The 25,064-nt window shown below is 37.7% G+C and overlaps 1 protein-coding gene across 1 annotated transcript; it reads left to right on the top strand.

The window, feature by feature from the left end:
- Nucleotides 1-3,749: 3,749 nt before the first annotated feature.
- Nucleotides 3,750-24,696, top strand: LOC149213650 (putative 6-phosphogluconolactonase 4, chloroplastic). Its single transcript, XM_089392079.1, has 3 exons — nucleotides 3,750-4,334; nucleotides 23,360-23,495; nucleotides 23,898-24,696. Exons 1-3 carry the CDS (start codon nucleotides 3,883-3,885, stop codon nucleotides 24,369-24,371), a joined length of 1,062 nt encoding a protein of 353 aa, XP_089248205.1. The 5' UTR covers nucleotides 3,750-3,882; the 3' UTR covers nucleotides 24,372-24,696.
- The last annotated feature ends 368 nt before the right edge of the window (nucleotides 24,697-25,064 follow it).

Here is a 25,064-nt window from a genome sequence, read left to right as displayed (position 1 = left end):
GGGAAGAAAGTTGAAGTGGAAAGAGAGTTGAGTGCTTTCAAAGCTATAAACTCTACCATGAAAACTATGGTAGGTGTTTTGAAGAACACATAAGTGAGAGTGGGTTGGTGGTTTGGCAGGTTGGATTTGAGGGTGATTGATATGGATGATCATACTATGGTGTTGGGGCAGGACTTCTTGGTAGTTGCACAAGCCATATCGATGGTGGACCATGACATACTCTTGATTACAGCTGGAGGGCAGACCATGATTGTTCCGATGACAAGGAAGAGTTGCTTGGGATATCAACCAAGGATTGCTTCGATGACTTTGTATCCAAAGGACCCAAATGTGAAGCATGATTATGTGGAGCAAAGAGAACTTAGTTTTATGACTTAAGCAATCAAAGAGAAGAGGATGATTGATTTTGTTGCCAGATCTAGGATGAAAGATAGAGGTGGAAGTGTTCGGTTGTGTTATATTCTTTCCATGACTAGCCCACGTAGCTAACCGAGGGGTTAGAGGGGGGGCAAAGCCCCCCTTCGTTGCGCCGATTGTGTAGCGAGGGGGGTCATAGGGGATTTGAGGCGTACCCATAACCCCACTTTATGGGGTCCGAAAATTTTGGTTTTGGATCCTATGTTAGGTTGGGTGGACCCACCTATGGTTTTGTGCATAATTTTCGAACATGTTTTTTGGACGCGATGGTTTTTGGTCCATGGTTTTGGACGCGATGGTTTTTCGGTCCATGGTATTGGATGCTTCGGCATGTATAAATATGTATTGTAACATTGAAAGGAAAATATTGAAAAATCAAGCTGGTAGTCCCGGTTTTGGGATTCAGGGGAAAATATCTGTGTATATGTGTTTTATGTGTTATGCTCTCGCATTGTTTATTTTATGTGTTTTAGAATTCATATGCAGGTAATTTTTGTACGGGGTTAAAACCTACAGGAAGGATCATTCCACATATCTTGAGGAGTATCATAGGTGCATCTTCTACTGAGAAACTTCACCATGGAGTTGTTGATGAGAGGGGAAGTCCGAGTACTTCTTCTAAAGCAGTGGTTGGGGAAGGTTATGCAGGTAGAGATCCAACTGGCATTGTGGACTTTTGCAGGTATGCTATGGGCATATATGACTTTTAGTTGATGAAGGACAAGCTTGGGAAGCTTGGATGTACACATGAGGAGATTGTTGTTGTGCATGAGTACTTGAGGACGCAACATCAGTCAGATACATGGGTGGATGAGAGCCAGGGAGGCAACTTCCTGGCCCTTCTCACATGATAGACCTTTGGAGGTGGGTGTGTGCAGTGCCTTGATGATGAGAAGGACTGCACCACCCTCACAAAGGGGCCTTTGGGGATGAGGCCTCTCTTTTACACATTATGATGATGCTTGGATGGATGTGGCTGTTGGGACATCACCTAGAGCAACACATGGACATTAGCATTGATGGCAGCATGTTGCAGATGAGATGATGGATTACTTCATGGACCTGAGCATGGCTTATTTTACACTTAGGATGGATTCTTGATTGAGTTTATATTGTGACAGGATGCTAGAGAAACGACCAACGATTGCATGAGGAGGAACATTCTCATGGTTTGGACGTGACAGTTGGATTAGCTACCCATCTAGTTCGAGTCATGAGGGCATGCAGTGCACCGAGCTTTGTTAGAGATGTATCAAGGGATGACCCAGATATGTTGTGTTGGGATGGAGTATCATGGAAGAGAGTTCACATGATGACGATACATGATGAGTCGACACGATATATGTTGCAATGAGAGCATGTAGCTTGAGTTGAGGAGGACCAACCTCTTCACGGTGGAGCAACATGGAGTTTGTGACAGATGTGGTTGATGTTCATGGATTGAGGAGACTTTCCCATTTTTTGAGTCATGAGCCTTGATGGAGGTTTATGTGATGATGAGTAGAGTTGGGTAGCATGGACAATGGATGTTGGAGCTAATGACACTTTGCAACATTTTGATGATGATGGTGTTGTCGAGGATGACAACATTTCAAGGGTGATGGAGGATGTCAGGCCCACAAGTTGAGGCGGGCGCGCTCATGTGCGATGAGCGCCCATATTAATAAACTCGGGTATGTGTGACGACATTCTGTTATGTGTGACCGAGTTATAACGGGAGCACCCATGTGCGACAGGCACCTGTACTAACCAACTCGGGTGGATGTGTGACTTGGTGAGCACGTCGGGCGTGCACCCATAGTGGGCGGGCGAGACGTGTGGGCACCAGACGAGTTGTGCGTTGGGCGAGTCAAGTGAGTGGGTGGCCGACCCGAGCGATTCGAGCTAGAGTGTGACGAGTTTATAAGTGTTGGCCGAGTTATATGATGGACGGGCCGATGTTACACATGGTGGGTGAGTTGATGTGATTGTGGAAGGGCCGACCATTGAAGGGTCGTGACCCTTGGCAGTTCACTTACCATATAATGTGTATATAATGCAGATGGTTCGCTGCTGCCAAGGCATCATACTTGGTTGGGGATTCATCACAGAAATAGAGCGAAGAACAACCGAGTGAGATACGACAAGGAGAACAAGCGAACAACACTTCAGAAGTCTATGTGAACTCAGGTTTATAGGCAGGGTCAGGTCGCATACCATGTGCCCGCACTGTGGGCAGGCAATTGGATAAGCAGATTGCAGAGGCAAGCTGCGGAAGGTTTGGGCGACGGGTTGTGTAGAGGTCGCAGGGCGGACAAGGCACAGACCCGCGACACAACAAGGTCGGGTCGAGGGTAGACTGCTGGGCGGGCAGACCATAGACCCGCGACGTGTAACACTCAGGTACGTGTTCGGGTGGAGGTTGGTGCAGTGACAAGGCGTTGTGATCAAGTAGCCAACATGACAGAACGTGCAGGTGGTGCGTGTGCATGGTTGGACGGACTATGGAGAGTTGGTTGGCATGACAATGTGCAACATGATGGGCAAGCCATGTAGAGTTGTATTTTGAGAAGGAATGTAGGGTTCCTTCTACAAAACTCGTGTGGGTAAGAGGCAACAAGTTTGTTTCAAGATTGTGACACGTACTTGGTAAATTTGTGCAGGCCAAGGAAGTTGGTAACATGCTCATTGTAAAACTTGTACTTGTAAAATATTATACATTGCTGTTATATTATTATTGGGCAGATTTTACGGGAGTTGCCCCTCCCAAGTATGTATGGGCGCACTTGTGCGATATGTGATGAATGTTTAATATGAAGATTAAACATTGAAGTAAATGTTATTTCGTTGCATTGTTAACACTTGGATGGAAAATTGACCAAGTGTTGAAGTTAGATGTAGTCCATACACTCTAGTATTGGTGAAAAGAAAAAGTTTAGGGGTGTCGTATCCACTATACGTGGTTGAAAGAGTACCACAGGTATAGGGCCGTGACATCGGGGCATCTAACCCATCAAAATCACCCGGGATCACATCCGACCTAGACTACACGAACCCTTAACATGGCTAAAATTTTGAACTAGCGACCTTTACACTACATAATGCCTTAACAAGATACACTGCACCACTACTTTATGCTCCATAAACAATATTTTACTATTATTTTAATTTATTTAACCCTATTAATATAATTAAAAATAAAATATAATTGATAAACTTATTTTCAAAATCTTCAATAAAAATAATAATAATCTTTCCCATTTCTCGGATATTTTTTAATATATTTTAATATTCCCTGTTATTTGATTCCTTTTTAAACACTTTCAAAGCACAGTTGTAAAATCTTTCGAGTAGCTTACACTCCGTGTCAAACTTTCCGTCTATTAAGTCACGAAATCTCAGCGACGGTAACCCATGCATCCCCGAAGAGGACAGCGCACTTAACTCTGGTGGTGATTTAACCCACCCCACTCAAATCCGCCATTGATGGAGTCCTTTCTCCTCTGTAACACCCCTTCCCACCTTTTGACTCGCTATTATTTGTCTTCACACCAATCCCTTCCCCGCAATTCGATCTACCAGCAAGTGACTCGCTTTTATTTATCTGCACACCAATTTTCACACTCCGATTCGATCTACCCAACCCCTTGTAATCTGTCCACGCATTTGTGTTGTTCTACACGAACTCACAAAGGGCTTAAGAGCACTGTGGGTGTTCCATTGTTGTGCAAGAGAGCGAAGAAACCAAGGACAATGTCGGCAAGCACGGGAGATTCTCTGGCTGTTAGCAGCAGAGGAGATTTCAAAGTTTTTGAAGGTGGGGACGATCTGGCAGCTACCCTTGCAGATTATGTTGCAAGATTGTCTAAGTCAGCAACCGAGGGCAGAGGATCGTTTACAGTGGTTTTGTCTGGGGGATCCCTTATCAGTGCACTCAGGTAATTTTGGTGTGCGTGTTTGTGAGTTTTCTTATTTGATTTGAATATTATTGTAAGCCAGGCAGATTCAAGCCAGTATAGTCAGCAAATTTACAAATTGCTACAAATGGGGGATTACGAAGGGGCATTTATGCGAATGAGGCATTGGTAGTTTGCCCTGCCTGTAATCCTAGCCAACATGGCCTGGAATTTTCTGCTCCGTGGGGCACTTTTTTCCATTTTGAAACGTTTTTTTTACAGTGTAAAGCATAACACCTGCCATGAAAGGTCGAACCATAGTTGCCAGAGGGTGGGGGCAGAAGCGACAGGAGTGCCATCTCTTCGTCCCTCCTTTCCCCCTCTACACACACACCTATATGCCATTTATATTCAGAAAAAAATATACAAAATGCCAAATTAGTTGATGAATATGCATTATAACGAAGTTAGAAATTCCATCCATAGTAGGTTAATGAATAATCATTTGAGCATCAACCATTTAGAAATTACAAACAAATATACGGATTTAAGCCATATAATATGAAGTACACCATTAATTTATGGAATGAAATGGGACGCTTACGAATTTTCAAGCCATATAATAGGAAGTAGACCATTAACTTACAGAATGAAATAAGCTATCCATGAGTGTCAACATGACCAAAATAATTATTTTGACAAAGGCCATCTCACTCTCAATAGGCACTTAGAGGTGAGGAAATAGCTTCCAAATCTTGTCTTTGTGATCGTAATCTTAACTTAAGAAGTTGCAACTTAGAGTTAGTGCAATACAAGTAATTGACGTATGCCTTGCCATTATCTCTCTCTTGTACAAGTCATAAATCCATCCACAGTATTCATTCTTGAAAATATCATGCATTGAAAGGTTCAATGTGTTGAGGGAGCTGTGAAAATTTCTGAATTTAACAAATTGGAAATCTTATTATAGTAAACTGATTTGCATTACCTACTTGTGTTCTTCATTTTAACAAGTAATTTTTTCAGAATTATTCATAAAATATTAATGCAAATACATTGTAGCCTACACCAATATACAAATCAAGCACTGAAAAATAAATGAGACAACCACACAAAGGACACACTTATTTTTGGACTAAACGTCCCCGGAAAAACCCAGTGTGGGAAAATCGGTGCAGCAGATATGAGCGTTTTATTATTATGCAAATTTTTGAATACAACTAGGGTGCCAAATCGGCTCACCCAACAAAGAATAAACCCGACAGAAGTACCTCTATCCGGAGACATATTTTGGCCGATCTAGCTACTGAATGAACAAACCCCACAGGTGACTGCGTTGGCCCCAGTGTTGTGTAGCGATGGTTGCTCCCAGCTTTGTGATGGCACTGCATCACCTCCTCTAGGAGTTGCGTCACCTTCCCGACTCAAAAATCGATCTATTGAATTGATGCCAATCTGCCTCACAGAAACCCCAACACCGTCTTTGCGTGACTGCATTAGCCCTCCAGCTTCCGTGTCACCCTCTTAGAGTTGTGTTGTCTCTCCCTGGTGCTACACTGCCTCTCTGTTATGTATTCTCGGCCTTGGACGAAAGTCTCACTGTCGAATTGCCCCTCTTTGCAGCAAACCACACCCTAGAATTTCGATCTAGCTGAAGTGCTGCTCTCCTTGTGTGTGTTCGCCAACTAACCCCAAGCCTTCCTTTATAACTTTCATGTTGGTAAATCAACGTCCGTGATCTAATCTCTAATCAACGACTAAGATTAAATTAGACTTGATCCTCGTCTCTTAGAAGCTTCTCACACATATTTACATTAATTCACTTTAATTATTTTAATTTCCTAAGTTTTAACTTAGGCATCATTAAAAATAATTAATTATTTGAATAACATGCACTCCGGGTGGAATTTCTCCAAACGATTTCTGGGTCTTGGAGATCTCATGTGTTCTAGCCCCTCCACAAAATTTCGGAGCTAGATCACATCCGATGCTACCCAAAAATCAACATGAGCATCTGGGAAGCATTTAAGGAGTGCATAAGGAGCATCTAGGAAAAACTTGGAGAGCATGCTCCCTTCTCTAGGAGTGCCGTAGCAGCAGGGAGAGTGCGCCTTCCTAAAGTGAAGTTTGAACTTCTAGGGTGGGAGTAGCCCTTGGGAGGACGCTTTCAACCACATGGGGTTGAACCCTTTGGGATTGAAGGAGCACAGGGAGAAGTCTAGGGATGCATCTGTTGAAAATAGTAGCGAGAAAGGTTCCTTGATTTTTGCCTTAATCAAAGGGATTTCAATGAGTTCTTCCTTAGCATGCTCAAATTCCTATAAGTTAGGACGAATTCTTAAGATTTAGGATAAGTCCCTACAAATTAGGACAAGTTCATATAATTTAGGATGAGTTCCTAAAAGTTAGGACGAGTTATGAAGCAATTAACTAATGTGCAAAAGTGGAAGGTCGAGTTTATTGTCTTCTAGTGTGACTTAATTTGGGAAAATGACAAGTTATTGATTCTCAAGTTATAGAATTGAGATGAGATGAGTTGCATGAGTTAGTTAACTCAGTTAACTTATTAGTCACAAAATCAATTCCTAAAATATAATTTGCCAGATTTAGCCATTCGAATTGCTTTAAAAGGAGGAACAAATGCACAAATTTGATCATTGTTTTGTGAGCACAAGTTGGTGAGACAAGGTAGTAGAAAGCACAGGTTGGTGCTTGTTTGTTCAGGCTTGTGTGAGTTTGATAGAGAGCAGATAGGGATAAGCAATCTTGCAAGGGTTTTCAAGCCTGGTTCAAGGCAGGAAAATTGTTAGAGACAGAAACACCAATATGCAAAATATAATTGTATGTAGAAAGTGTATGAAGTGTAGTAAGTAATTGTATTATCGAATAAAACATGATGGTGATTACAAGCCTTCGTGGCAGTGTGCCTATATAGGCATTGACTGACCACAAAGTGAATGGTCACATTGTTTGAACTTTGACCTTTGCCCCTTCATAATTAATGAGGTCATTAATTAATTATTTAATTTATTATTATCATTATTATTATTTTAATATTATTTTGATTACAGGCCTTCGTGGCGGTGTGCCTATATAGGCATTGCTTGACCACAAAGTAAATGGCCACATTGTTTGAACTTTGACCTTTGCCCCTTCATAATTAATGAGGTCATTAATTCTTTAATTATTTAATTTATTATTATCATTATTATTATTTTAATATTATTTATTTAATTAATATTTTTATGAATTTTTTATTCATAACATTGCCACCCCCTTTAGAGATGCTTTGTCCTCAAAGCATAACAAAAAGGTTTTTCTCTATTTGAGCATGTTGATGTGGAATGGCTTTTATTCACTTTTGACTTTGTTTGTGTCTTGTGAGCCGGTGAAGTTCTCATATGAATCTGTACCTTCCCTGAAGCTGGAAGCATTGACACCATATAATTTTTAGTGTTGTCCTTGCCAACTAAACTCCATGAACTATATAGCTTCTTAATTGTATTAACCATTCTGCAACTAGCACTATATCCATTTCTTTGAGTGGCAGGGAAAATAAATTTGCATGTAGCTCTAGTTCTTGTATCTGGATTGAAACCTTATGACATTCTCCTATCTCTTCGAACTTTTGCCCAGTAGCGACAGTCATGGACAGGTCCTTTATTGGGCATACACAAAGATCAAGTTGTTTAGCAAGATCAGTGTTTATACAATTGTGAGTACTGTCGGAATCTACAAGTATATGACATTTCTGCCTCTTATGATCCCTTCAAGCTTCGGGGTTTTAGGGTGTAATCTCCTTGTTATGTTTGCTAGTGGTGTTGTAAGCTTATTGTTCTTTTTTGGAGATTGGTTTCTCTGCTTGTGAAGGTGTGGTGAAATGTATTTTGCAGTGGCTTGTTGTTTTTGATCTTTTGAAAAATTGCCTTCTTCATCCTAGTTTTGTCAGTCACATGAGATTGCAGCTAATGATGCTTCTTGTGATGTTTCTTTAGAATCTGAATCTGTATTGTGCATTGTAATGATTTCTTCATCAGGTTCTTGTACTTCAACTTGCTTTCCATCTATTATCTTATAGTAACGTAAGGGCATGCCTTCGCATTTATGTTATGGTGTCCAATTTTCTCCACACTCGCGACAATTATTTTTCCTTTATCTTTTTTTTTTTATTGTTCTGTCTCATTGCTTGAAGTATCTGACTCTTTCTCAACTTCATAAGTATTTAATTTCTTGTTAAGGCATCTATGCCCCGACGTCCATTTGTCTCCACAATACCTACATTTGTTTGTCTCTTTTTTACATGAGTATTGTTGTTGGTTTTCGTCTTCCTTGAATGATGGGATGTTGAACTTATGTTTCTGTTCAATAAGCTTTGCTGCATGTCTAGCTTCTTCTTAACGTATATTATTCTTCTTAACGGATATCAATAAAGAAACATATAGATTAGTGGAAAATTAATAATTAGGAATAGACCTGTGAAAAATATGTTTTAATGTTTTTAAAAGTCAAAACAAGTATTTGAAAAAAAAATCAGTTTAAAGGTAGTTTTGAAGTTTTTTGAAGGAGAAGGAATTATTAAAGATTTATTATTAAAGTTTTGAAGGGTTATTTTTAAAGGAGAAGGAATTATTAAAGATTTATTATTAAAGTTTTGAAGGGTTATTTTTAAAGGAGAAGGAATTATTAAAGATTTATTATTGAAGTTTTGAAGGGTTATTATCAGTGTTCCATGGGGTCGCGTCCCCTCACCTGGGGGTTGAGTTTCCTAGCTCCCTCGCGCTTCGGGACTTGGGGACGGCTGGGGGTCGTTTCCCCACGCTCCCCAAAAGCAGGGTACATGCACAAACTTGTAAGGGGGCGTTTCCCTGATTTTCAGGGTCGAATCCTCCAAATGGGGTCGTTTCCTAGGCGAAAGGGGTCGTTTCCCTAAACAAAAATCGCAATTTTTTTGACTAGAACAAAAAAATCCTAATTTTTTTGAACTGGGAAGGGTTTAAACTTTAATTTCAATGTTCATTTCACATTGTTTCATCTTTTTATGATATCGCTCTGCTCAGTCGTCCTCTAGTCCTTTCACATTTGCTTTTTTGTTTCAGACTTGAGTTGTAGACTTCAGTTTATTTTGAATCTTGATATATGATATATTAGATTTGAGTCTTGACTCTATAAAAATTTGACTCTTGATGTATTAGACTTGACTTTTATTTCAATATTCAGTATTCATATTTGGAACATCAATATGGTTTAAACTTTAAAACTTTGAACATTTATTTTCATTGTACATTGTTAGTAGTTACACTGTACAGTTACAAACTTACATGTATGATGTATGATTATATGCTATCGTGCTTTTCCTTTTAAATTTGTTTCAGAGTTCAGTTATATGATTCATCGGTTTATCATTTATCCTTCATGATGTAAGTGCTATATATTATATAATGATAAAGACAGTTACATTATAAATATTAAAATTTCAATGATATATCATATATTTTTATATTTATAAGTTTTTAAGACCCCGACGTCCCCTCACGTTTCCTAAAAATTGGCAGAGAGCTTTTGCATAGGCCGCTCCTGCGTATCCCTGCTCCCTCGCCCCCACGTCCCGGAAACTTGGTGGAGCATTGGTTATTATTAGGGTGACTAAAAATTCATTGCGCAAAATACTTACTAAAAGACAAAAGTGAAGGGAAAAAAATATGTAATTACTACTATTCAAATAAAATTCAAAGCAAAGTACAAGGGAAGCATTAGAAGAAGACACTCACAAAGTACTTTAAAAGTGAGTGGAATATTAGAAGAGTTACTCTTTGAAATTATACTAAAATATAGTGGGAAGAAAATTAAAAAGAGAATATGTTTTTATATTCTCAAAGCTCATTAAAAAAAAAGAGGAGTGATACGTATTAAGGACTTTTATAAAGTCTATATAAGTAAATAATCAAGGAGATAAAATAAGTGAAAAAAAACAAAAATATGGCGCCCATAAGAAGCAGTGGTTTTTTTTCAAAATGTCCTTTTTGTTCAAAGGGATATTTTAATTGTCAAGAGTCATTCAAAAATCAAAATGTGGTTTGCACAAAATGTTACAAAACTTTTGTTTAGTCGAATATCTAAGTGGTGCACAAAAACAATCAATTGCAAGAGATATAGAACAAGTAATGGCAATATTTGGGCGACGACATGCAAATTTTAATAAGGAAATGAAGATAACAAAATCCAAATTGCAAGTTGAATGCCCATCATCACCCCCTACAAAACCATGTAATCCAGTGTACGGAGAAATTGCAGTTGGAAGATCAAAAGAAAGGCAAAATAGACAAACTTCGGCAAGAGAGAAGGCATTACAACAAGATATAAAGATCTTGCGGATATGCATTACAAGGAAATAATGGAAACGGAAGAAGAAATTTCTTGCCTCAAGGGCCACGTTGAAAAATTACTTGCACAAGTAAAGAAGACTAAGGTCACAAGAAAGGAACTCAAGAAGCACCTATCAGAATAAAAAGAGGAAAATTTACGTTTAAAGAACCTTACTAAAAAATTAATAGAACAAATCAAAAGTTTTAAAGATAAAAAGAAGGATACTAAGGATAAATTCAACAATTCAGAAAATGAAGAACTTTCACGTCTAAGGAATCATAATCAAAACCTTCTTACGCAAATAAAGAAGCTTAAAAGTGACAAGAAGTTGCTAAAAGACAAGTTAGAACAATTTACTCAAGAAGAAGTATCAAAGTCTCCAGTCGTAACAGTCCAAGTTGAAGATAAGGGAACGAATACCGATCTAGTCAATATCACAACTCAAAAGATGTTGGATGGTGTTGTCATTGATGTCAACCCATGGAGTTGACTAGGTTTGACTTTGACTAAAAACACCAATCATTGATGTCAAATGGTTAATGAACACTTCTTAGTAATTGTCAGATTACATCAAGATGGCAGTTATATTGTTGGATGGTTGAAAACCTAAGTCCTAGGGTTTGGGTTCCCTAGATTAAGGATGTACCCCGACTTTGTCGAGGGTTTTTGAAGGGTCAAACCATTGAGTTTGTGTTGAATATCTAGGTCATTAGATTCTCCTCGAAGAGATGTTTCTGTTGATATGTGGTATGCCCCGTGGTTCCTTTTGGTTTGAGAGAAAATTGAGTTTAAAGTTGAAGACCCAGTTTTGTGGGCTAATACCTTATTCACCAATGGTTGTCAATATATGACAGGGATTCTCACTGTAATCTCACCATGTATAAGTTGAATAACTTCAAGATCCAAAGGTAGTAAACCAATCATTGACTTCACACTCGGGTAGGACCATATGCACTAAGCCAATCATTGACTTCAAATTTTAGTAGAGCTTAAGGCAAAGCACGTTATAAATAATACTACTAATAATAATAATAATAAAGGTAATTGAATAAATAGTTACCCCTATGGAAAAGTAATCTTAGAGTCACTAACATTAAATATAATGGGTTTCCTACACATTAAAATATACAATGGGTTTCCTAAACATTAACAATGGGTTTCTAACACTTAATTCTAAAACACCTTATTCATGGTTTTAATTTAAATAAAACTAATATTTAATTTCTCTCCAATAAATTACTCCAACGTCCACTTTAAGAAGCCCATCCTAGACCTATAAAATAAGGCCTAATTCATCTCTCAAATTACAACAATATAACAAACTATTCTTATGACTTAGCTCTGAATTTTTCGATCTACCCGAGGAAGACTCTTTCGGCCTTCTAAGGACAGCATCTAGGGCTCTCAATATCTGAACAAAACAACCTAAATTGAAGGTAAGTTTTCTTTGTTTTTGTCTTGGTTTTACCTTGGATTATGATTTGTTGGGGCAAACATTTTTTGTAAGTGGAAACCTTATCATCGTGCACTTTAACTATACATGACGTATCTTTGAGATAGCTCTGAAATAACTCAGACCTGTGGATCTAAAGTGAGGACGATATTCTAAAAGGGTTTATATTTTTGTTTTGATTAGTATTTGGTGGTTCGTTGGGGAATTTCTTTTGCAGGTTCAAGTAGGCACTTCGTCCTCTCTCTTGCGGGCTAAATAGAAGGCCTCGGCCGAGCTCCAAGAATACTCCAAAACAACAAAATTTTTCATTGTTGAAATCTGTATGGAAATGATTAAAAACAACTCTCTAGGGCACAGGGTTGTCACCTAGGGCTTCATAGCTCTAAAATCTTGTTCCTTGAATGTACCGTAACCTCAAACAACACCTTGGTGAGCATGTTTCTGACTTTGACTACTACAGAATTAACAAGACTGCAAGTGATCTAGATTATTGACTTGACGACAACCATAACAATTGACAATTTGACCATTAAGACACTGAGACCTAGACATAACAAGTGTGTTGATACAATGACCATTGATATGACAAAGACCTATATTATGTGTCCTATAGTGATGAGATTTCATGATGGCGTAACATTCATGTAATGATTGGTAATTGGGCAGACTTGTGTTTTTCTAGGGAATCTATCACTTAACATGTCTTAGCAATCTTTTGAGCAAAACATTACTCTTGTTACCTTAATCACAGAGGATGTGACAATAGTCCCATGTCTGATCTATGACAGTGTTTCAGCGTGCATTAACTAAGAATATTGAATGCAACAGCTAAGCACCTAATGAACTTGACTGGCAACATGACAATTGCTTGATACCTTAACATGACAAGTGATATGACTACATGTAATCGACAACAAGGTAGTTGTGAACAAGTTTGTGTGACTGTTTGTATTCTCTATTCCTTTTGATGGAAGTAATGAGACTGTAATTTCTTATACAGTGAGAAGATAATCTACAATAAGTATAATACTAAACTTTGACTTAACATAATTACATGACCTTGACAGTTGCTTAACATAACAATACCTTGATTATGAAGTGAGATAGGATTGACTTAGTGAACATTCTATGAAGTTTGACTTTGACTTTAGTGTGACATCATAGTAATACCTAAACATGACTTTGAGTTGATACCTTAATTCATTTGAATAATACTTAACTATGACACATGGTTTGGAACAGTGAGTTTACATCTAGTTGACAAGTGTCTCTGACTATACTTGATTAAGACTCTATATGACAATGTTGTATTACTAGTGTTTTCGACACCTATATACATCTATAACTGTCTTGCATTGAGTTGACATATTTCACTTGACCATTTGACTTGATTTATGGGAGTTGGTATTGACCTAGGGTTTCTAGGGATTTGTGTACGATGACATATTTGTGATCTTGCAGGGTAGCAAGCAGCGAACGGAACATCCTCCAGGTATACAACCTATTCGAGAAGGATGGATAGCATAGCTTGACCAATCAAACAACGTGCTTACATATATGCTGGTAGCTCTTTGTGTTTGAGAGCATTGATTGTAGGTCATCGGGATGACATGAGGCACCTTTGTTTGTGCCATTATTTTATAGTAGAACAAGATAGTTGTAGCATTGAGTGCAGCCTAATATGATTATGATAGTGGTTGTGCATTGATGACTATTCATTTATGAGCAGTGACAGTGATAGCTAGCAGTTGTGCAATGATTTGTAGTGACGATGATATATAGTGTGCAGTGACAGTGATGTGCAGTTGAATAGTGATAGCTTGATGTGTAGCTTTGTGCAATGATCAGTTTGTGGGAACAATGATCAACGACTACCAAGATTCAACATTTATTCTACATCTTTCTTAACACTATTCAATATTGATTCAGAGTACAGAGGATCCAGTGTGAAAATTGTGAAACGTGATCTATCGACTCTTCTGGGTGATTGGAGTCACCTTCAGGTTGTGGCTTGAGAACACTTCAGGGCGGTAGGGTGGTGCTAGGGCAAGTTGTGGCTTGCACAGGGTGTTGTGGCATCCATTCAGTTGTGGCTGATAAACTAACAGGGCAGTGAAGCATCTTTTCTGACAACAGTTGGTAAACAGAATGTTGGGCACTCATCAGGCTATGGGCTTATCTATAGCGCGTTGGGGTGTCCTTCTGGTTGCAACATGATATTAGGGTTTAGTAGCGTCCTACAGGTTGTTGACCGTGAATTAGGGGGTTGACGCCTCCCTCAGTTGTAGCTGAAATCTTGATGTAATCAATTTTATTTTAACAGGGAGAAGACAATACTAAAGAAGCATTTGGTGGTTTTTGACCTGGAGGGGGTTTACCACCTAAAAATATCTGTGTCCTTTGTTTTATCTTTCTGCATTGTTGTATGGTGCTGTCTACTATTGATTATTGTCTATCATCATCTAAAGAAGAACAATAATAATAACTGAAGATTAACTAATGCTTTGAAAAAAATTAAAAAGTGCTAATTGCTAAGAAACACCGATTCACCCCTATCTCAGTATTTCTAACAGAAGAGGATAAACCAACTGAAGTGAAGATGTACTCATAAGTTGCAGTTTAAACGTTAGAGATTTCATGTGAAGATTTTATAACCAGCTCAACTACATCAGTACCTAAATCAGGAAATTTCCACACACATGTTAAAGGAAGGTAAAAAAGAAGAACTCCTTATCTACATTCGAATCACAAGAATAGACACCTCAATCAATCTACGAATCTACGAATCTGTATCACTCAGAACATAAACAACACACTTATGTTCCGAAGAATACTGAAGTGTGCACAATTTAGCCTGGTGATAACAATTCATCACAAGTTTCTAGTAATTGAAAAATTCCACAGAGATTGATTTAGGATGGTTAGATTCCTTCTCAGTTCGAGTATTTTGTTTATCACTTAGAGGATCTTGTCATCTTGTATCAATGAAGATGACAAATCAAAGAATTCCAAAAGATGCTAATAGATTACAAAGACAAAGAACATATGATATGCCTTGTCAACCATAAGCTTTGAGGACAAAGCTTTTTGAAGAGGAAGGCAATGTTATGAATAAAATATATATAAATAATATAAATAATAATAATAATGAATAATAATTAATTAGTAGTGAATAGGCATGTCTCTAAAGACATGACCTTTTGTGAAGAGGTACCTGCCTAGGTATATAAGCAGGCCCTCACCCTCATTTGTAATCATCTCATATCTTTTATACATTTATTACATATAAATATTGTCCATTATGGATATTTACATATACCAGATCTTCTGAGTATTTTGTTGCGTATACAGTGATACACACTTTGTTTGTTACATTGGTATCAGAGCGTAAACGAATTTTGTTCGTAACACCTAATTAGTAATAGATGGAGTAAGGGTCTAGAGTAGCAACAATACGAGGAGATCGTTACGAGATGGGTATGGATATTGGTTTAGTTAGGGAAATATGGCATAGATAGTATAATAACAACAAATATAGTCCAATATTCCAAATACTAATAATCCTAATGATAAGATACCTAATATATTATTATATTCCTCAGACTTATAATACTGCTAGAGTATAAAATGTTATACTCTAGGCCCTAATTATAGTTGCAATGCTTCTTTCTTATCAATATACATAGGGTTGGGTTTCACATTATGATAAGATGAGGGAACTGAAAGTTAGTAAATTTGTAGTTGTGCTCTATGCTTCTCGGGGTATAGGTAGTATCAAGGCTTCATCAAGGAGATTGATAAAATTAGATATCTAGGGGCTGGTGGAAAGGCCCTAGGAGCAGGAATTGAAGCAATGGATTTGGTGGAACACATGGTAAAGTACTATTGTCGAGTTAAAAGTATATCCATATTTTAAAACTCTGACTCGGATTCGGAACCGGCCGAGGGTCGACTCCGACTCGGTATCGACTCGGCCTAGTTGATTTCAATGACTTGGTCGTTGTAAAAAATACATTATATATATTTTTTATGAAAAAACATATTTTTAAAGATTTTCATTCATGTTTCCAAACTCAAAGCATTAGAATATAGAGATAAGACAACATATGATCAAAGTATGCTCATGAATATATCTATTATATCAAAATGGCACCCATTGCACTGTCCAATACATGTAATATATAGAGATCAGAACAAAAACACGTAACCAAGGAGGCTCTAAATGGCCTTTACAACAAAACATTACTAGTCACTACTGCTAAACAAGGCAAGATCATTTGAGTCAGACTTTGAATCAGAGTCAACGAGGAAACCCATGGCTCCTCCTCACTACTGCTCCAAAAACCAACTCCAACTCTTCACAAATGCTCACACAAATGCAATGAGATAGTTGTGAGTAAATGTGAGGGGGTTTGGTCACTTTTATCGGGTTGGGTCACTTTTATAGGCTTGTGAGAGGGGTAGAAGTATTAAGAAAAAAAACAAAAAACGAAAAAAAAATTGAGTTTGAAGTCCGAGTTGCCGCCTTTTTTCCTCGTGGACTAGCTTGGCTGGATTAAGACGGGCTTGGTAGAATCAGTGTCTGGTTCGGCCGGTTTAGTAACGAATTGGCCGTTGGACCGATTTTTCTACCTAGTCGACCCGGGCAAGGGTCTGGCTCGGTCGACCGGGCAGAATCTGATTCGGACCAACCTAGTTTTAAAACACTAAGTACATCATAGTAGAGCCATAGCTTAGTGAAAGCCATTTTTATATAGGGATTGAGCCCCTCATAAACAAAGGTAGCATTTGATAAGGGAGCATAATATATACATCATGGGCAGAAGCAAGGGTAGAAGTGGGTGATGGGGTAGTAGTTCGAGTTTCAGGGACTGAAGTGTAGTAAATATAGGGAGGACAAACGGCATAAAGCCTCGTTTAAAAGCTTTATTGGGTGGTAAATTGAACCATGTATGGGATTGAATAGAGGTTTGAGAGTTCAAAGATGCCCTTTGAGCGGATTTCTAAATGTTTTCAAAGCAGTAGGTGCTTTGCTGCCCCACCATGGGATCGGTAGAGCCAGTTGATCTACCATAAGTCTAGGCAAGGACTAGAGTCCAAGAAGCATCCCTTAAGGTTTAAAACCACCTGTAGCATAGGCAAAAGCAGTAGTAGTTCTAGTTATTTAAGTACCACTAGGAATAAGTCCAACTTCAGGTTCATCCTCACTAGTAGCGTAAGCATTATCCTAACCAACAATAGATGAAGGGTCTAAGGTAGCATCAATAACAGGAGATGGTTACGAGATGGGTATGGGTATCAGGTTGGTTAGGGAAATATGACGTAAATAGTATAATAACAATAACTAAAATTTAATCTTCCTAATACTAATAATCCTAATGATAAGATACCTAATATATTATTATATTCCTCAAACTTATAAGACTATAAAGCTAAGTCACAGGACTCGTCCCTCAGGGTCTTGTGTCCTGTATTTCACGTGTCGGACACGAAACTTGCCCTGAAACATGTCGAAAACGTTTTTTTTCGTGTCCTCCAATTGAGACACGTGTTTTGGACGTGGCAAAACGTGCCCTAACGTTTTTGGCTCTTAGGGCACGTGTCCCATGAAAAGTGACATTTAAAACCTACAACATGGTTTTTTTTTTGTCATTGTTCGCCGCCGAAGTCGAGTTTGCTTGTTGTCGAAATCAAATTTGTTGTGCAGTGTGAGGAATTCCATCAGATTCGAGTGCAATGCTCACAACTTCACATTGAGAACATAGTTCACAAATTCACATCGACCTAGACCTGGAGATGCAAAAAACGTGAGTTTGCGTGCTTTGTTGAGAGTTTGGAGCACTTAAATTTCTTGTAAGTTGTGTTATAGCCTATGGAACTTAACTTTATTATACACTAGTGACCACATTTTATGACCTATGTTATAGATCGTGTGTTGAAATAAAAATCCCAGCTCCCTGTCATGTGCTCACTCCTCACAACACCTTCGAGGTCTAAAGGGAGGGAAAGCTCGATTAATGCTCTGGTCAATAGTGAAGTTTGAACAAATATAAATTTATAATTTATAAACTAACTTATGTGAAGTTTGAACATGATCAAACCTGTTTGAAGTTTTTAACAGAAGTTATAACATGAACAATGAACATTGAATTGCGAACATCATTGATGTAGTCAATTAATAAACTAACTAGTAAATTACTAAATAGTAAATAGTGTATACTAAGTAGCTATCATCTTGATTCATATCTATATGGATCAGACCCTATCTTTTAGTATTTTTTTAATATATATATATAACGTGTCCCTCGTGTCCTGTTTCCAAGGTCACTGTGTCTCGTGTTGAATACTCCTATTTACGTGTCCTCCGTGTCTCGTGTCCTCGTGTCATGTGACTTAGCTATAAAGTATAAGATCTTATGATTCCTCTATTGATTGCTAAAATAGTAAGTATTATCTAGTATTAGTAAAGTATAAGACTAGGAATATTTTAGGCCCCATTCATAGTTGCAATGCTTCTTTCTTATCCATATACATAGGAATACAAATAGCACAGGCAACCTGTTTAGTCTCTTAAATTTGATCATAATACCTCTTGGCCGAGTGCAGGAAGGAAGGCGTACTCTACTAACATGTGAGAATAATGTGCAAATATTTTTGATTTGTCTTTGTTATCTTCGAATGGGTGCTCCCACTATAGATATTTTCACAAAGCCATTATTGCACTTAAGTGAGCTGATTAGAGGTGATTGTGTTTCCTTTGATGTAGCAAAATATCTACCACCTTACAATTGCTTTGGAGAATTCACTGGTAAAAGGAGCATGTAAAACATCATCATTGAGCACATGCATAGCACATAAAATAGTGGATTGATAGACATTTGAAGCTTGGACTTCGATATCTTGGAGGAAAACTTCCATATAAACCCCAATATGGATGAGACCTTTCCTTCTTACCCATTTATATGGGAATGGTAAGATACCTATGACAAGTTTTAACCATTCAAGATGGCTTTGGATCAAACAAAGAAAAGGGAGTTAGCAAATAGCATGAGAACATGAATTTGGAGGGCTTTTATCGAAGGCTATTTCTATTGTTCCATCATTCATTCATGATAGAAGCATCTTCAAAAGCTTTATTATGTAATATGAGGGGGTGCTATTCCAATCTATTTATAGTCATGAATAGAAGTGTTTGCAAGCAGTTCCAACAAAGCTGTATAAATATAGCCAATGATTACTACTAGGTATTTGGTCTTTTTTCCCCTATGTTGCATTGGTTTTTAGGATTCGGGTTGGGGGAGGGGGTGGGGGCCTGTGCATCCTTGGTACGGCTAAAGCACACCCCTAAATTTTTCAGGGGATGGCAGGTTGGGGACAATAAAAATTTGGGGGTGCGCTCTAGCCATCCTGGGAATGCATCTCCCTGCCCCATCTCTCTATCTATATATATATTAGAAATTTAGAATTTAATATTAACATTTGTAGTTGCTTGAATCTTGTTAAAATAACAAGCTATACTATATGGTATTCTGCACACCCCTTACACTTGCCCATTCTGAAAAATTTCGAGCAATTTAATTAAGGGCTGATTGACATTCCACTATTAGCTACTAGACATGAGGAAAATGCAATTTATCTTTAGGAAATTTAAGTGTAATTATTTTCAATTTTCAGTAAGGGCCATGAAGGTTTTATGAGGCAGAGAACTGTCTCTATAGCAGCTTTTCCTTCCTCATATTTCTTGTTAACAATAATTATGTTAAATGTAAAAGGCATTCCCTTCTCAATAGGTTTCACAAATTTTTATAGTTAAAATCACTATAGAATGTTTTGGTTCTGTAAAGAGATTAAATTCATATTTCAGATTAAGAAGGTGATTCAGTAGGACTTTATTTCAACATTTAATACTCAATCCAAGTCATTATTATCTGATTATTTTCGCAATGCTTGAGGTTGCGATGGTGTAAGCACTGGACATGAATGACCCTTGGAAACCCATGTACAGTATGGAAACGTTGAGATGACCCAAACAAAGTGAATGAACGAGAGCGTTAACTTCAAGGATCAACCCTTTGAAATGTTACATTCCTGTTTTCTTGACATGGAGGGCTTTGCTTGTAATTGTATAGCTGAAAATACAATATTTAAGTCACTAGAAACCCAAATTGAAACCCATCATACAAAACCTGTGTTTTTAACTGGAACTTGTACAACAGTTATAGATTTAGTTCAATAAAAAAATAATGGAGGAAAAAAATGATCATATTGTCCAATCATCAATGTTCATGATTGTCAAAACCTGTGTTATCAGAAGCAGACTGGTCATAGAACCAGTAGACCGCCCCCCTCCCCCCCGGATTGAGAACTGATCAAAACTAGACCGGAACCGGCAAAAAATCCAGGCCAAAATATCGGTCAACCAAAAAAACAAAATATTCAAAAAAAAAGAACAAAAAAAAGAAACAAAAAAAACCATATATATTCATGTGCATCCATATGAATCCAAACCATTTATATACACAAATAAGAAAAAAATCTCATTTATATAGCATGTAAGGGTGCATATAACCAAAATAGCACCAAGTGCAATCCACCTCTGAATCGAAAATACATCAACAAACAGGCCCTAGCTGGCCTCTAGCATCCAAAAAAATTCATGCTACAACAAGTACCTACATATCATCAAAATGTTTTTCTATATTGGGATCTTTGTCATCAAGATCACCCTTTAAGCATTAAATTAAGATAGAAAAACTTAGCATGTCAAGTCAAGATTTTGTTTGTGGGTACATTTTTAGTAGAATCATGATAGAGGAGTTCAACAATCAATGCCACTAACATTAAGGTACATAGAGAGGTTGTTGCTCCTGTTTATATGCTAGTTCCATACCCTCGTACATGACAAAATCCAATCAAAACATTACAATTCCCCCAATTTTGAAATCCTTAAAAACTGTTAAGTCTACTGGATTTTGAGTTGGATCTAAACTTTTACTTTCTCCATATGAAATCCAATGAGTTTGGAACCCCACTCTCAAATATCCCGAATCAATTAATGGTAATGTTAAAATTTTAAATAAAAGGACACTTTTACTTCAAGAATTTAACATTACCTTTAATGTAGGGCAATATGGTCAAATACGAGGCTTCCCCAGTCATAAATCAGTACCGAACGAGCCGGTTGCGTACAAGAACCGATTCAGTACTGAACCAGCAAAAAACAGTCTGGTTCACCAGTCCGAACCGGTTTTACCCTCCAACTGTTTGGACCAGCCAGTTCTGATCAGTCCGGTCTGGTTTTGATAACGTTGGTCAAAACTGAAGATATATGTTCAGATTATCTCTGAAATCTTCCTGAAAATCCCTGAAATCTGCCCAGAATATACCTGAAATCTGAAACGTCCCTGAAATCTGCTTGGAACGTCGTAGGGATGGCCAGCAAGTCCCCGAGACCCATTGAAGTCTCCAGAAGTTTAGGGATGTTTACTAAGGCTCCACAAATCCCTGTAACATACAGCTTTATTGGAACTTGGAAGTGTGTGGACTTGCACAGCTGTCTATCGTAGTGATGGACAAAGTCCATCCATACATGCTGTTTTCTTTGGGCAGTGTGTGGAGGTTTTTGGGTAAGTTTTTTAGAAGGAATGAAAAGCTGATTTGAAGGAATAATTCCCTGTGTATGTGAAATTAATTTTTATGTTTCTGCTGTTTAATTTCTAGTTGTTGTGTGATTGTTGCTATGGTCTGAAACTTAATTTTGACATTAATTAAATTAAGCAATCTATTTGTTTGATTGAGATCATAAGGACATTAGTCAACTAGGGCTTGAAATTCTAACACCTGTACTATGAGCCATTTTGCAATCCACAGAAAATCAGACTAAGTAGTATTTCACATACCCAATGCTTCAAACTGGTTTGTGTCAAGCAATTCATTAGATTTTTTTTTTGGGATGAAAACTGTGTTTCTTTTCTCCTTACATTAGCTGATCATGATCTTACCATCTACAATACATTGATTTCAATTTAATCCTCAAATTATTTCATGAAATGTCTTCGGAGACATTGGGATTCTACAAAGAGGGACCAAATCCAGGCAAATTAAGTCTCAAAATCCCATGAAAACAAAGTCTTGCCAGAAAATAAACACGTTTGCGAAGACATTGATTAGAGTAATTTGACTAAGAAGTCTGCATATTTCGTTCTTTCTTCTGATGGCCAATCATTCCATTTAAGATTTACAGTGCATTGCTTTCATTTGTTATCTGAAAAATTTAAACGAAATTCTTTTAGAGACATTGGGTATATGCTACGCTGAAAATGCCCCAAGTATGTGCAAATTAAGTGGTAAAAGCAAGGACTTACCCAAAAAAAACATATATGGACCTGTTTCAAAGAACAAGCCACAATCTGTTTGAGCTTGCACTTAGTTCCCATTTTACTCTTGTTTCCTTCCAGTTTCCACGGCTGCTTCACACCTTGTGTTCTCATATGTTTTGGTTGTCAATAACTGGGATTCAGCACATTGATGTACTGGCCTGTTTCTCTTCCTGGTATTCTTGTTGAATTGGGATTCTCGTGCTTATTTTCATTTAAGCATTTGCGTCAGCTGAGATCTCCAAGACCAGGCTCCTGTCCTTGATGATTGCTTCAAAGCTTGACTGCTTCATGTCCACACTCTTACCTGGTGGTTTCTCCATGGATTCAACCTGGAGCTGGGAGGAGGCTCCAGGGGGTGGTTGGAAACCACAAACTGTAACTTCCATGGCACATATGCATCATTGGTGAGGAAGGAACTAAGAAGAAAATGAACAAGGCATACATGACACCTTCCTGTGAACCTGCGACATGGACCAGAGATAGACTGATAACTAGAGTGGAATACAAAATGGTTTTGGCATTTTGCATACTGGTGATGAATGCAGATCAGTTCGATGACTATTTTTTTTAAGGCTACACCCTCATTAAAGACATTTGCATACTGGTGATGAATGCTGACTAGTTTGGAGATCAAAATTTCTAGGCTACACCCTCATTAAAGAATTGCCTTTGGTTCAATTTTTGTAGGCGCATAACCTCCATTTATGGAATTATGTAGTAGCATTTGCCTTTTGTTGGTACAGAAACTCTATTTATGAAATTTACGTGTTAGCATTTATGAATAAATTTCCATGAATTTTAGTTGTATGATTTTATCTATGGTATGATTTATGCTCATCACTCTTTTATGTCAACCTTTCAATAAAAAACAGGAAGCTGACTGAGCCTCCATACCTCGATACTGTTGACTGGGGAAGGTGGCATGTTTTTTGGGTTGATGAGAGAGTGGTGGAAAAAATACATCCTGACAGTAATTATAAGTTAGCATATGATAACTTCCTTTCGAAGGTAATTCTATCTTTCTTTGTATTTAGAAGTAGAATTTTCATGTGAAACAAAATCCTAATCATGGGATATGTCGCTGTAGTGGTAGGAGTTGCAATTACTATGAAGATTACAAGCTATCTTTCTGTGTAGAGTGCTGTGTACCTAAATAGTGAAATAACCTGCATAAACTATACTACAGAAATATATGCAAATTCGTGTTTGTATTTATAAATGACTCTGTCCAAGAGATTTTTATAAATTCCTTTGATTTTTAAGGCACGTTTGTTTCATTTTGTTTTATGCTGGATTCCTTTAGCAGCTTTTCCATGTGTATCTTGGAAGAGGCCTTGTGCTGTATCATTTTGTGTGCATGTTCTAAGCATAGTTTACTCAAAAATTTCTTTTTATTTGATGTGATTTCAGGTGCCAATCGTTCCAGGTCATGTTTATGCGATTAATGATTCCCTTTCTGCAGAGGCCGCGGCAGAAGATTATGAAACTGTCTTGAGGCAACTTGCAAAGACAGGGATTTTAGATGCGTCAAAAGGTGGAGACTTCCCAACATTTGATCTCATACTTTTGGGAATTGGCCCTGATGGTCACGTTGCATCCTTATTCCCTGGTCATCCTCTTCTTAGTGAAAAGGAGAAGTGGGTAACTTCCATAAGAGACTCACCAAAACCTCCTCCAGAAAGAATAACATTTACAATGCCGGTCATTAACTCAGCTGCAGATATTGCAGTGGTTGTGACTGGATCTGGTAAAGCAGAGGCACTTAAGAAGGGTTTGACTGATGAGGTGCACGATGGTCTGCTGCCAATTCAGATGGTTGTACCAAAAAATGGAAATTTGACCTGGTTTGTTGATAAAGCAGCAGCTGCAAAGATCATCAACTGAGAAAAACTGCCTGAAAGTTGTGTCAAACTAGGATGCTTGCCACTGTTGGAGCACGTGGGTTTTCTTCCTTTTTAAGATATTCCTTCCCCTATTTAGAATAAAAAAGCAGACATTTTTATAAATGACAACAGATCATATGTGCGTGTTATAAAGGAAGTGGTAGCAAATGGCATTCAAACTTTCTTCAAAATTTCGTATTTCATGAATTAGAGTGAGGAATCATGGTATTAGAGGTTGTACATTGATTATATTGCAACGAATGTAAGCAGGTTGTTTAAAATTCAGTTCAGATTGGAAATAGTGATTATAAATAATGGTTTAGTCACATTGAACTAGCAGGATAGAAGTAAAAATTGGTTTTGTGCTTATGTGTCGCTCCCTCCTTTGTTTTCTTTTCTCAGGTGACGCGTTAGTTAAAAAACTATATATATTCTAGAGTTGAATTCCAATCTCTGCACCAAATAGCACTTCAGCAAGGCGTATGAATTTTTCAAATCAGCTGTCATATGCAGAAGTGAAATTCTAGGGTCTGGATGATTTTAAATAAGAATATGAATGCCAGTGTTGCCTTGCTGAGTATCTAACCGCATGTAGGTCCTTTTGCAGATTTAATTAGACATGGGAGAGAGTTAACCGCCACAGATTTTCTTAATAAAATTAGTTTTCTTTTGCAGATCTAATTAGACATGGGAG

Source organism: Pinus tabuliformis, chromosome 1_1 (assembly GCF_031772625.1).
Source record: "Pinus tabuliformis cultivar Carrire ecotype Pingquan chromosome 1_1, CPIR1, whole genome shotgun sequence".
Classification (NCBI taxonomy): Eukaryota; Viridiplantae; Streptophyta; class Pinopsida; order Pinales; family Pinaceae; genus Pinus; species Pinus tabuliformis.
Note: the sequence above shows the minus strand (reverse complement) of the source record. Positions and strands in the feature narration are given on the sequence as shown.

Bases quoted from the DNA above. Each gene is read 5' to 3' on its own strand.
- LOC149213650 (XM_089392079.1), top strand. From the start codon at position 3,883: ATGGAGTCCTTTCTCCTCTGTAACACCCCTTCCCACCTTTTGACTCGC. The intron at 4,335-23,359 runs GTAATTTTGGTG...AATAAAAAACAG, and splicing joins TCCCTTATCAGTGCACTCAG to GAAGCTGACTGAGCCTCCAT. The intron at 23,496-23,897 runs GTAATTCTATCT...ATGTGATTTCAG, and splicing joins ATGATAACTTCCTTTCGAAG to GTGCCAATCGTTCCAGGTCA.